The sequence below is a fragment of the Polyodon spathula genome, chromosome 8 (assembly GCF_017654505.1).
Source record: "Polyodon spathula isolate WHYD16114869_AA chromosome 8, ASM1765450v1, whole genome shotgun sequence".
Classification (NCBI taxonomy): Eukaryota; Metazoa; Chordata; class Actinopteri; order Acipenseriformes; family Polyodontidae; genus Polyodon; species Polyodon spathula.
The window spans coordinates 30,543,940-30,558,349 of NC_054541.1; the positions used below are offsets into that span (position 1 = coordinate 30,543,940).

At 34.8% G+C, this 14,410-nt stretch overlaps 1 protein-coding gene across 1 annotated transcript in view; it reads right to left on the reverse strand.

Moving 5' to 3' along the window:
* Positions 1-14,410, reverse strand: part of LOC121319753 (TBC1 domain family member 22B-like) — a 201,882-nt gene that overhangs the window by 66,577 nt on the left and 120,895 nt on the right. The window contains exon 11 of the mRNA XM_041257529.1: positions 4,302-4,429. Coding sequence (XP_041113463.1) covers positions 4,302-4,429 — 128 coding nt within the window. The remainder of the gene's footprint in view (positions 1-4,301; positions 4,430-14,410) is intronic.

Genomic DNA, 14,410 nt, shown 5'->3' on the forward strand with positions numbered 1-14,410 from the left:
TCAAAAAGTCCATCAGAAAATGGTTTGGAAGAAAAACCTATTTTGTGAACAAGCACATAAGCTTGCCTTAACAGCAGCATTGCTTATGAAACAAGCATTAGTAAACATTGATTGCTGCTTTTTCAATGTGTTGATCCTCTGGAAAACAAAGGGTTTATAATGTCTGGTTAGCTAAGAAAATCAAATTGTTATTAAAAACTGAGCAAGAAGTTAAAATAATTTTGGCCTGACACAAACACTGGGGAATAAAAGGTACAAAATTATGCACAATTAGTGTTGTATGCTTTTATTCAATTACCTTTTGGATTTGTTTTTTTTTCCCCTTCACAAACTTGAAAAACAAAGTATGGCATTTATGTACATACATCACTCAGCAGCCACAAACTGACAGCTGTTACTAAAAAAACAAACAAGGCAAATGGTATACAGTAACACATACCATTACATTAGAAGAGTCCATGATGTTTGGAAATGGAATTAAAAGGTTCCTTCTCTGCAACTGATTGACAGTGACATATTGTATGTCAGCTGCTTATCTGCATAAATCTAACTGAGCAGCACTTCAATAACTAGTTAGTACAACACCACTGTATATTGTAACCGTAGAGCTTTACAATCAACTACAAAAAGCATGCCAAATGGACAAAGCCTCCTAGACCATACAGTACTACAACATAACACTGCTCAACAAATATTCATAATGTATTTTTCAAGCCTTAGCGTTATAGCTTTTAGGTCAACATCCCCCCAAAAAAATTCACATTGTAAAAAAAAAAAAAAATGTTCTGATGTGCCATCACATTTGCAAGCTGACTTCACTTACACAGTATTGTCTAATTCTTGAATTTTATTTTAAACCATTAAGCATGCTTACAATTGGCCTCTTGAATTTGAACTCAATGTCATTTCCCTGTAGAGTAATTACAAGTCTCTTTTGGAATGCATGGTGAATAAAAAATGTAATAGGTTGATTGTTTAGATTGTGTCATCAAACACTGGTACGCAATAGTAAACCAAAACTTTGTCTATTCAATGCGACCAGGTCTAATTGCCCTTCTGTTCCACTTCCCTGTCATATCAAGGTCGACCTACCTTTATGATACTTTCCAACCCCCTCCCCTCTCCCCTCTGGGATTCCTAGCTTTGTTTCCTAACTATATATCACAATAACCTATTATTTAAGAGTCAGTAACATTCGAAAAAAAAGTTAATCATCCGCCATCTAAAGCATATATCTATTTTTATGATGAAGCATTTTTACATTTATGATGACAATAAATCTTCAATGTCACCTGACAAAAATATAAACCTACCTAAAAGGCACTTGCATTATATAAAACTTGACCACTTTTTGCACTCTTTTACATCTTCCAAATAATAAACAACAAATGGCAAGACTATCTACAAACTTGACTGGACTTTAGGTAAGGCAGATGATTTCAAAGAAAGCTTTTGGTTTTCAGAAATCAAGAATGGTTGGAAAATCTACTGTATGGACACAGGTTGAGAAATGCCAGGAGTGGTAAAGGTACAGTGTCTTACCAAATACATGTGCTAAATAGAAAAGTGGTTTTCATAAAGGTTTTTTTTTGTTTTTTTCTATTTGGTTGCTCTTCATCATTATGATGTCACAAATTTGTATTTGCTAAAACATAAGGTATAGGTGTCATTTAATTGTATAGCATTTTCATTTGGCTTTATTCATGTCAAGATAACTGAATTCTTTAGGAAATCAGGACTTTATAATTGAATTAGTAAATCAGAACAATGAGGTTAACATCCTATAAACCAGTGTAATCCTTCTGATCTATCATTTCTCTGGTGTTTTTTTTCTTTACTTGGGAGAACAGGAAATCAATACACAGCATTAAGTAATATCCTCAGATTATCGACTTGTAGCCTGACTAACAAGTGTGCATGATAACATTGCTCATACAACAAAGAAAGCCCGTCAACAACTGTCAAAATCAATGGTGGGCTTAATGGCATTTGGGCTTATTTTAACCTATGTTAAAGTAAACAAAGGGATCTCTAGTGGACAAGATAAACTTTTGAATGTATTAAAATTCCCTGCATGCCAGTCTAAAATCAGTAAAACATGGGAGTTGTTTTCTTTTTCTGTTGCTACTCAGATTTTATCTCTTTCTTTATTCAACAAGAAAGATTTTCTGTTAAATTTACATGAGACAAAAACACATATCTTTCATCTCTGGGGCTTAAGTTCAAATCTCGCTGTAGGAACTGGTGCAAGATATACTCAGGTTGCAAGTAATCTGATGTTTTATATTACATATGTGTCTCAACAGCCGATTGCAGCTGGTATTCATTTTAGAAATCTGGAGTGAAAGTGTAAAACTGATGCTTCAAATGGTACATTTACGATGTGAAACATTACTTTCCATTTATAGCTGACCTTGAGAGCATATACAGTCTCCTCAATGGCAACTTAAAAACTTGGTTCAGTGTTTACAGCTGCAATAAACTCATGATTCAGATTAAAATGATTTAAAAATAGGGAGAAGCAGAAGCCTTATATGGAAAACATTGTGTATTACTATGATCTACTGGTAATTCTCATTACAAGTAAGGGATAGGTGTTTTTGACAAGATTAAATATTTGTAATAATCTTCATTTTTCTTTTTTGTTCTAGATCAAGCGAAAGTGTCAACATCTACAACGTGCAGCTTTTACTCTAACAACATTCATTTAAAATATTAATATTATTATTATTATTATATTATTATTATTATTATTATTATTATTATTATTATTAATAAACACTAAACCATTACTTGTTGAAAAGATATTAAGTATATTTTAAGGCAGCACATCCAACTTGAATAAATATCTTCCTGAAAGCTGTTTTGGGGTCTACCTTAAATCAATCAACCCAGTGTTTTCCCATTATGACAAGCTTAATGGAATTAGGGTTCACATACATTACAAGGTTTTGATTAAAAAAAAAAAAAAAAAAAATCATCACAAATCTCCCTTTAGTACAGTTTAATCCTTCATTTCAAATTCACTACATGTTTACTATTGGAAATAATTCCAGGATTCTGAAAATGTTCTGATCATTTCTGCAGTAAAACCTTACTGAAAGAAACAAACTTCTCAACCCTAGAAATATTCAGTAAATAAAAACTAAAAAGGTTTCTGAAGGCTTTTACAATTAAATTGTAAATACATTTTGGGAACTGATTCTAAGATAAATTAATTGATCAGAATAATGGGTAACCAATGATCAAAAATTGAATGTGGCACAAATGATTGGGCAGTTGAACCCTTTTGCATTGTAATGTTAACACAATGACAGTCATTGATTCACTTGCCACTTTTTGCAATGCATGATTCATAGTACAATTTTAATTGGATTGCTTTTTTGTTTAGGATATTATTTAGGATTTATGTTTTTGTTTTATTGCTTATTAAATAAAGCATGGTTGTCCATGCATGTCGGTATTATTTTCTTTCTGGCATACATGTACAAACAACAAATATGTGATGCCTGGGAAAACATTACATGCAAATAGCTATAGAGCTAGTTTTGTAAAGTACTGCTAAAGACATAATACGTGTTTGATGTTTGAGAGCAATGCTAAAATGAATATTAGCATTGGGTGTCCTTATTGCTGGTCTGTGGAGGACATGTATGCTGTAAAAGCTTACCAGGGAAGATACTAATATCTTGTATTGAGAGCACAGTGCATTGACCAAAAATGTTCCTTCATAAATGGAAATAAAGTATACTTTGTAGCTGCAGTCAAAATGACAAATTGAAGATGAATTAGATCAATGTAGATTGCCTATCCTCTTGGCGCCTAATTAAGTCATGTTATGTCAGATATATGAATATAACTGTGTCAATGTTCCAGTCAAACAATAGACCGATAGGAACACAAGTGAGTGGAATGCACTTGCCTGACTTTATTGATCTGCTTGATTCTAAGCAGCCCTTACTGAATTCAATTTATTTTATTTTATTATCAAATATAATGCAATACATAACATATAGAAACATTTTGTGGTGTTTGAAATGAGCTATTACTATTGCCTTAATATTTGCTTACAACAATGAACTAACACCCATGGCAGATATTGGTCATTTATCCCAAAACGAGATGGTGGGAATGCTACAGGACACTCTTATTTTTTTTATTTTTTTTTTTAAAGCTCAGATTTTTATCCTGTAAAAATATATCTTGAGAACGACCAACTAAAATCAAACGGTTGTTGAGATTTGGGGACAATAGCAATAATCCTCTGATGTTTAAGTGTGGTTTCTGGGGCAGTTGCTTACCTGATACGTGTCCCAAAGCCTAATGGTGCACCTCAAAGGAAGTTCTCTCATCAACAGATTATTCATCCAGCGGAAGGCAAACTGCAGGTACTCCACCTCATACTGTTGTATATACCTGTGGACGTGTTCTGGGAAGCAAAAATGAAGAACAGGACTATTTTAAAGCATTGTGAGTTTTAAAGCTTTCATAATCATCTCGACACAGTTATAATTTGATAGCAAAGCACAAGATAAACAACTTAAGTTCATTACAGGGCTGCAACCAGTTCCTGGTTTAAAAAAAAAACAAAACAAAAAAAAAAAATCTAACTGTCTTCATGCATATGCTGCTTTGACATGAATACAAATAAAATAAAATAAGACATAGGTGATTTTGTGAACAAAAACAAATAATTATTGGGGCTGTGTCATGCCTGTATTGCCCACATTTTAAGATTTTGCAATAGTTTTATTTTTATATCTGTAGCAGGATGGCTGAGTGGGTGTATAACCCCAAACAATATATTTAAATCATAATAATACACAAATAATACAGTGGTGGTCATACCCCGTCACCTACCGATATTCTCTTAACTATCAAAAATACATACATTCTATGTTGAATTAAAATAAGCTTCCTAACTTTTTTCTTTTTCTTCCTCAACATTCTTTGCATGGAGGCTGGCAGGCACTATTTTCTGTTTGTCTCTTTTTTTAACTCTGACTTCTGTTTCTTGTGCATTAGCCTAATTTCCCCACTGTCTTCACGGAGGGTTTTAGCAGGTATATTCTATAGGCACAATTAATTTTGTAGTGTTAAGCAGAAAGTTATTACAGGTGCTGCTGGTTTTCAAAATAAACTAAAGCAAAGTAGCCAGTACTTCAGAAAGAAAAATGGTTTTCTATGTGAGAAAATTATCAATTTCTGCGACGCTTAATGGTTTTCTGCAGTTATCGCTGAATTCTGCACCCTTGAGTGAATTCTGCATTGAGTTCTGCAATCGTACAATCATGAACCCTGGAAAAACTAAAGAGTTCTAATCATGTTTTAAAATCCATGTCCTGTCTTGAAGCTCTTATAGTTCACTGCTTGTATTTTATACTTTATACTTTGGAAGACGAGGATACAGAGGACAAACTGCTGCTACAAAATCACTTTCTATGATTATATACCATTTATTTTTATCTACATTACTGTATAACCACTCCACCGCTATCAATCCATCTGTTTAAGTATGTTTTCCCCGGGGTCCCTGAGTGTCTCATCCAGTTACAGCGCTGCAGCTGGGAGCGCAGGATGAGTCACACAGCTTGGATGGCACCAGTTGGCATCCGGGATGTGCAGAGGCAGAACTTTATTGGGGACTGTGAAGACGGTGTCACATTGGCACGGATGCTCCCGGGGTGTGGGATGGGAAATTGTCATGGTTTATTCTCCCCATTGCGCAACAGTGAACCCTATTGGCCAGACACTGAGCACATTCAGAGTGGATAAAAAGCAGGGCTGATCTCTGTTCTCCAGGATCGGTAGCCCGTTCACTTCTGCTCTGGATTGCTTGGCGTAAAAGAGATTCTGGCTTTAGGCTTGTGAGATCGAAGGACGCTGTCACACCCACAAAATATCTGCTGTGTGGGGACTCGCTGTGGTGGAGAAAAACATAACTAGATATTCCAAATTGGGGGAAAAAATAAATAAAAATAATAATTGGTCACTCAAAAAAAAAAAAAAATATATATGTTTTCCCCGCAAAAATTTAAATGTTTATTGTGTTTTAATGAAATTTAATGTGAAAATAATTCTTTTTTTTTTTCCTTTATTGTATAACATGCTTGTAACAATAATTTCATTAGGAGAATAAATCTGTAATGTGTATCCTTTTTATGAATAACTACAACTAAAGTTATATCAAAATTAAGTTTTGATCTATCCATGGAGGAGAGACGCTGCTTGTGTTGGTGACACACTTTGCTTGTGTAAAAGTGAAGCGTCATTCAAATTCTGTAAGCCAGTAAAAGGACGGAAGTGACTGGATCACTAAAGCAAACTCCTCTTTGGTCATTATATTTAGAGAAGCAAGAATTAACTTGTTCTCTTGGAATCTTGGACTCTGTACGCATTTGTTCCTGAAAAACAAAATTGTCATAAATTGACTGCAGAGCCAACATCTGAACAGGGAAGTATTAATGTTAAATATGTCATCTTCATAAATATGCACTACAATATGTAATGTGACACAACAGCATCTAGATTAATCCTTTTCAAAAGCTGATTGCAAAACAAAACAGAATTCAATGGCGGCTCATTAATGATCCATTTTTATTAGAGATGGGCTCCGTTTCAGATCACAGCCCAATTAAACCTCACTGCGACGAATTTAATCAGAACGTATTTGCATTAGGCAGTTAGCCTTCATTTTTTAAAGTGCAAAACTGATATGAAACCACTTTTCAAATATGTTATTAGTAATTTATGAACAATTAAAAAAATTAATACATCACCATTGTAATGCCAAATTACATATTTTTGCCCCAAAACATCTAATAATGTCATGTCACTAATTCATTTTTAAATATAAAAAATGTAAGGAAAATGGCTTAATACAGGTAACTGCACATAATCATTTTGTATCTTTAAAAGTATTCTGTAAAAAAAAAAAAAAAAAAAAAAGTAAATCTCAAAATCTATGAAAACAGATCAGCGATTACGATTATCACCAGTAGCCTTGCGGTTTTCATTAACACAGTAATTTATTGCAACTGCAAAACTAAGCTTGATATATACAAGGTTAAGAGCATTGGGAGGCCCAGCAAAAGTCATAGGGCATCAGATGACAAGCCAGCTGTATTTGAAATAAAGCTGAGCCATATACTTCTACTAAATAATTTTCTTTACATTTCAAGTTATCCTTTTGTTACAAGTGTTTTATGCCATAGTACCTAACTTCACTAAAGCTTTGTCTTGGGCAGTTACACATTCTGGATATTAAAACAATGTGCTACTTCAGTTTGAATAGAACTGGGTGTAGTTGGAAGCTAAGGGAATAGTAGCTTTACAATGGACAATAATATACCTGAGATGTTAAGGAGGATAGTACCATTGTACTTTCTAAGACTGCCATTGTACTTTCTAATTTTAAGATCAAGGTAACTTGGGAATCCATAATTAGAAACCAGGATTTTCTATTTCACTAACAGTAAGTACATACTGTATGCTTTAAAAAGTTGCCAATATAATTATTGTTCAGGCTTACTAAAAGTGTCAGAATAGCAGATGGAGAGTTTCTGAGCAACATATTTATCAAGATGAGTTGTATAACAGACATACCTTTTAAAAAATGTTATATAGCTTTTACAATTCATACAAAACCTTGCCATTCAAAACATGCTGGCGTTAACATCACTCTATGATGAGGATAACAATTAGTCCAATGTGGCAAAACAAGCCAATGATCATTTTTATTACAAATACAGTAAGCATTGGAAAGTAATGTCGTCATAAGAGATCATACAACACTGAAGAATAAATGAAGACATGATTACTACTAAGCCATTCTGCTGAACAGCAAAGGTTGTGTGATAGGGGAGACATGTGCTGGCTATCAGGACAGTACGTACTATCAGACGTCCCCCCCACTCCGACACGACGGAGAGAGTAGAGAGACTCACCAGCCCTGAGAGACTCACCAGCCCCGTCCGTCCCAGTTTTTGGGGGGGGGGGGGGGGGGGGGGGGGGTGTCAATCAACCAATAAAAGTGAAAATAAAAGGACCGATAAGAGGAACCTTACCATCGCTGGTATTGTTCCTCAATAAAAATTTGAACAACGGCAAGGTGGTCTCAAACGAAACCTTTTGTGTCCCATGTGTCAGTGAACCCCACAACCTCCTACAGGTTGCTAGACTGAAGTAGTCTATGTTTAAATCTTTCTATAATAACAGTCATAAATGTGAAAACAGTAAGACCATACCTGTCTGTTCTTTTAATATCACTGGAAAACATTTAAAATGTCTTATTTTAAGCAGCTTACAAATCCTGACTTTTGTCATTCTGCAACTGTAAAAAGTCAAACCGTCATCCTGTGATATAGAGCTACAGGGGTATTCATACTCCGTTCTTAGGCTGTAGGTTCTGCAATGCATTCCCCCTTGTCATTCAATTGCGTAGGCATTTTATTACGCAATAATTTGGGAATACTGTCAGCAATACATAGGAAAATAGTGCCTATAATTTAGCAGAGGTAACAGTGATGGTGGCTAGTTAATCTTACTAAGATTTTTTTTTAAGGTCCAATAGCAACTGCGCTATTGGAGTATGTATAAACTATAATATCCCACATACCTGTATAATGCACTGTTCCTACCACAATGGAGAAAAACAATCAAAAAGAGTGCGGTACTAGAATAATGCTTCATCTACACTTTCTTATTATTTTCAAACAATAAGCACTTGGAAGCTAAACACAAAGCAGATATGTCATTAGATGAATGCTGTCTGTAACTGCTGTAGAACAGTAGTGCCATTTCATAGACTTTCTATAAATCCAATAATATATGTCTCTCACTGGCTAAATGCAATTTAACCATCGAAGTATTAAACCGTTCGCACTTCACAGGTGTTGACTTTGTAATATAGAATAAAGTGCTTGAAAGGCTTTCAGCTCCTTCTGCATGAAGACAACAGTTTATTCGATTAATCAAAAAAATGAACATAAATACAGGATTAACGAGCTTTCGCTTTGTGATCCGCCTACTGTGTATTAACAATGCCCTCCATAGCTTTGAATTGTGGGAGACAACGGTTCACTAGTGACATTTAGCCTTTGCACCGTCAGCAGCTGCAAAAGGCAGATAATGCAGATTACACTTCTTATTGTAAGTAATGACAACATATTATTTTGAAAGCCTTTGCAGCACACACAATGCTGTATGAAAGCAGCTACTGTATGCTCTCTGAGTAATAAGCCATGAAATATGAGGAATACAATGTCAGGTAAATAAATCATGCATATGTACATACATGCATACATACATATACATACATAATACTTTGGCATGGTATGTGAACATATTTTCAACAGAATTTCACAAAGTGTAAAATAAAACTTCTCCAGGTATGACACTGCTCGGACACAATCCATCAGTGACAATAAATAAATATATAAACAAATAAATAAATACCATTTCTCAACATTTAGCCTTCAAGCCTACTATTGCAACCCCCTCGGTTTGAAAACTGCTGCAAAATAAACAGGATTCCTTCTAAACACAGAAACTTTCAAAAGAATGCTTCCAAATCAGAAAATACACTGCTATGGTGCATTCAACACTGGGCTTTGACTTGAAGCCCAGATTAGAATGCAAGAACAATGTGCTATCCCGAATAAATGAAGAGGAAATCTGACATAAAACAAATCCAGTATTTAATCCTATACTACACAGTATTTAGACCTGACCAATAATGTCCTCAGAACATGCCACCAATAACCAGCATCTAATGTACTGATTAGGCTTGGTTTAGAAATGGTTTAATGTTTTATTGAAAAAAACAAAAATAATAATAATCATAATAAAATAATGCCTCACTGCCCTTTTCAACACTTCACAGCAATGATGATACCAGAGTTTATACAAAATAATTACCAGCATCAACCCTCCACAAACTGTTAGGTCTTTAACCTTTCACAAATGAATGAGCCGGATTTCCAGTTTCAGAATGACGTGCTGCAGATTTCCTTTTCTGTAAGTGCAATATTGCCAACCATCTTCTTTTTTTCCTTCATTTTGTCTAATTTTACAAAGCACTACAAACTGAATAGGTAGCTATATTACATACTCAATGTTTTGCAATTTGATGCACGCACTGATTTTCCACAAAACAATTAATATACATAAAGATGAAGCACTACTTTAAGTTTGAAGGAATTCACAAAAGGGGGAAAAAAAAAAAAAAAACCTGTTTGGCAGATGTTGCCAGGAGCTAGACTACTAACACAGAACTACTTCCTACACTTTAATTAGAGACCATGCAAAGGGTTTTAATACTATAATACAGATCAGTTAATTGGAACTGCAACAGAACAAACCAAGAATGCCAGAATCATGACGACAATCCCATGGAAACTGAATATGATATAATAGAAGGCAATACAGTATGATCCCATATGTACACTATAGCTTTGCAGAATGAACTGGATATAAAAATAACTGGCTTTAAAACTGATCTTCTCAAACTTCAAGTAATATAATCTATACACTTTAAATAGATAAAACCAGACAGTACATAACCTGATGAGTATATTAAAAGGTATGCAGTCAAAATGTATGCTGTGGTAGGTAGATTATGTAGGTCCATCTTCACAAGGCAAATAATTTCTAATACGTCACAGATTTGTATATTTCAGCAAATAGATTTTAGGGTAGAATGTTGTCAGGTTATTTTGGGTATGATGTTTTACTCATCCTGACTATGAACATGGTAATCATGAGTCTAGCTCACATGTTACCAACACCATGATACAGCTTTTCATTTCTTGTATTTGGTGTATTAATTAGAGTCTGTCATTTTCTCAACCGTCAAAGCAAAGCTAACAACAGTAATTATAATATTAGAAGACACAAGTAATACTTGCTAATAAATACATAAAATAATAATAAACAACAACAAAAAAAAACTCAATCATTTTAGACATGGCAAATGTTATCAGTCTGCATCTAAACCTCCAATGTTTGTGTTGGTCAGTGATGCTTTTTAGAGGTTTAAAATGGCCCAGGGAGCAGCATTGGAAAGCAGTGATTATATGGTTAACAGTCCACATTAATCTTTTGAATTCCCTGCATTAATTGAATCATTTAATACACTTTAATTTCCATTGCAGAACCTCAACTTCATTTAAATATTTTGAAATATGCACATTCATGACAGAAAATAATGAATCTAACTTGATTATTAGTAGATCGTAGACAAATTGATCAAGACTTTGGCAACACAGCAAACCATTATGTCAAATGTTCTGACATTTTAATCATGCATATTTCCAGAAATCATTAAGGATGATTCATTTGAGATGTTTAAAAGAAAATGATGCAACACGTTTTAAACACATCTGGCAGAGACATGTAACTAAACAAATGACAGATATATTTAGACAGAAATGAATAGCTCATGAAAGGAAAGGTTTAATTTTCCATGTGTAATGCAAGAGAAAATTAGCATTGATTCTTTGATGTAGAGGAATGTTGAATCTGACAACAAAAACAACAAAGCACAACCAGCTAACTGGAGCCCCACTTAACATATGTCAGATATGAACATGTATTATATTTAAGTCAATAACTTAAAATCATTGGGGCATTTAGAATAACAGTCAAATCAGTTGATGTTGATGAAGACTTCTCGTTGACACTTTCATCTAAACTGTTATCTTGACTGTTGTTTAAAATTATAGATGAAGTATTACACCAGTCTGGTCAAACGTGTGTCAATAATGTTTTATAAATACAGGACTGGCCCATTTTAATTGCTGCCTTCATTCTTCTGGAAACACTTGACACAAGATCTTGGTAGGATGCAGGTGACACTGCCATTACACATTTTGCTCAAACAGGACATACCAATCAAATGACACATAACTGCAGAACGGTACTGAGGGTGTGGAAATCTGACCCTGAGCTCATCCCGCAGAGTTCTGGGCTCATGTCAGGGCTTTTGCCAGCTATGGCAGACAATTAACATTTACTCTTTGGCAAACAGGAAAGTACCAGAAATTACAGACTGCTTTTTTGCCAAACTGCTCTTATCTCTGGTAACGTCTTCTAGTTGGTTATTATTGCAACTATATGTCAATGAAGATATGAAATGTGAATGAACTGCTTTATTTGTAATGTTGTATTCTTTCCATAACGGAAAATGTGTTCCCAAAAAAGAGAGTGTATCTGCTATACACATAACTTATTTTAAATATAAGGCAGGGTGAGCGACTTCAAGCTGCTATACCCTAAACTGACATTGGCTGTATGCCACCTAAATTATGTTCTAAATTTCTTGAAGTTGTGTTCTGAATTATGGTTAATTGGTTTTCTGTAAAAAAGAAGAAATGTGAAAAATATTTTTCCACCAGGTGGATGGTATTCTTCATTAAAAAAAGCATATATTATTATTATTATTATTAATAATACTATACCTGATAATACTAGCATAAGCTTCTGCCTGTAGATACTTTTAGAACAGCACTCGCTTAGTTCAATCTAGTTCAGTGTTTCACCTGTAAGGATTTGCAAGTTTACTTACTAGAAAAAGTATTAAAAACCTGTGCACGTACATACAGAGGCTCATGTACTTGCACACAAAACATCACGTCACATACGCATACTTCATATCACCTTCTTTAATATAGAATTATTTGTGATGCGATATGTGCACAGCTACAGCAATAATTTAAATCATCCACTCCAGTGCCAAAATATTTTAGCATGATGATTCTAAAGCAGACAGAGAGAATGTGCAAAAGATTGTCAAGTTTAAAAAAAAGCAAGCCTACATTACATATCATACATGCAGTCACTTTGGTTAAAGGTGGATTAAAGTTCTTTAACCTTTTTTGTATTTTAAACAGTGTATTTACAATTCACATACGCCTACCCCATGTTCAGTGGGTACTAATCACAGTAATGATTAAGGAGTACACTGTATAACAGCAAATTATTGATGAGCAAGTTATTACATACATAACAGATGTCAGCATTCAGTTCTTGGCAGGGATCAGTAAGCTAATTCAAGTGACAGACAGTCCGTTGCATAAACAAGTGTTTGTTCAAAGAATTGCATGTTCTAGGGCTTTTCCAGTTAGTTTGCCTGAAGGGTTTGATCAGGTAAATACTGCAAGCTAGTAAATATCAAACTAGGGTAAATCACAAATTGGACAGCTATAGAAAAGGATGCCAAAACGTTGCAGAAATTACTGAAAGTATTTGGAAAAATAATAATAAACATCTGCAATTACACTGGCAACAAAATGTAGAGCCACTTATTATCAGTCTCTAAAGCCCCTTTCACACTGGCATGCTCTACCCGGGTCAGAACCTTCCCGGATCAGAACAACCGGTGTCATGTGGGTCAGCTATGCGATTTCACTCTGCTTTTTATAAAGCAGGTTTGACCTGGGTGACAGTGATAGATGTAAGTAAAAGTGCGTATCAATGCCCCGGAAGCAGCTTGTTACTGACGCTTCAATCCAAGCTTCTCTTAATTGAACCGTAGGCCCAAAAGTATGTTCATCCCTGCTGCAATCCCACATCCTGAGGTGGGTCGCTGGGACTGGGGTATGACCCAGGTACATGGTTTCACACTACACAGGATTGTGACCCCAGGCAGCCAGCCAGGCAACTGTTACACAGTAGTTTGCTTTAACAAGATATCTACTACCACACTCATTCTTAAATACAGTTTTGAAGGATGACACAACATAAGAGTTAAAGAAATAAAAAATGTGTATATGTCAACACATTATCCTATGTTACCACGATAAGGGTAACTAGCTAGTTTTGGTACACTAACTATTCACTGAGTAAGGTTCAGTTAAGTTTCAACAAAAGATAATCTTGGTTTGGCAGCAATCAACTAATTACGGATATGTACAGCTACATTATGACATTAAACAACAGACACATTCTACAAGATGACAGGTTTAAATAGCAGCATGTGAAAACCCTCTGAAGAGCTAAACAAGACAGCAATCACACAGAATAAGATATTATAGCTTCAATGTGATGCAGCGTTAAAGTAGTTCTTCATCTCGACTGTGTCTATTAGTATCCTGTACTACAGGCACAGCACTGAATTAAGCCCATAATTAAGTGGAATTTAGACTGTATTGGGAATCAGCTCTAGCAAAGCCTTTGAAAACCAAGACAACCATATAAACATGTCAGTGACTGCCAGGTCCATTAACTCAGTGTTGTTTCTCTGGATACTGATCTTTTTCTAGGAGTAAATGAGCAAGTGTGCATGACTTTTTTTTACATTTTACAAAGCGTAAGTAGATCTTTAAAACATTATTGAAAAGGTGGTTCTGTGTTGTTGCCACCACTTGCCAATGTGACATGTTCCAGGATTCAGTGCAGACTACAGACTAAA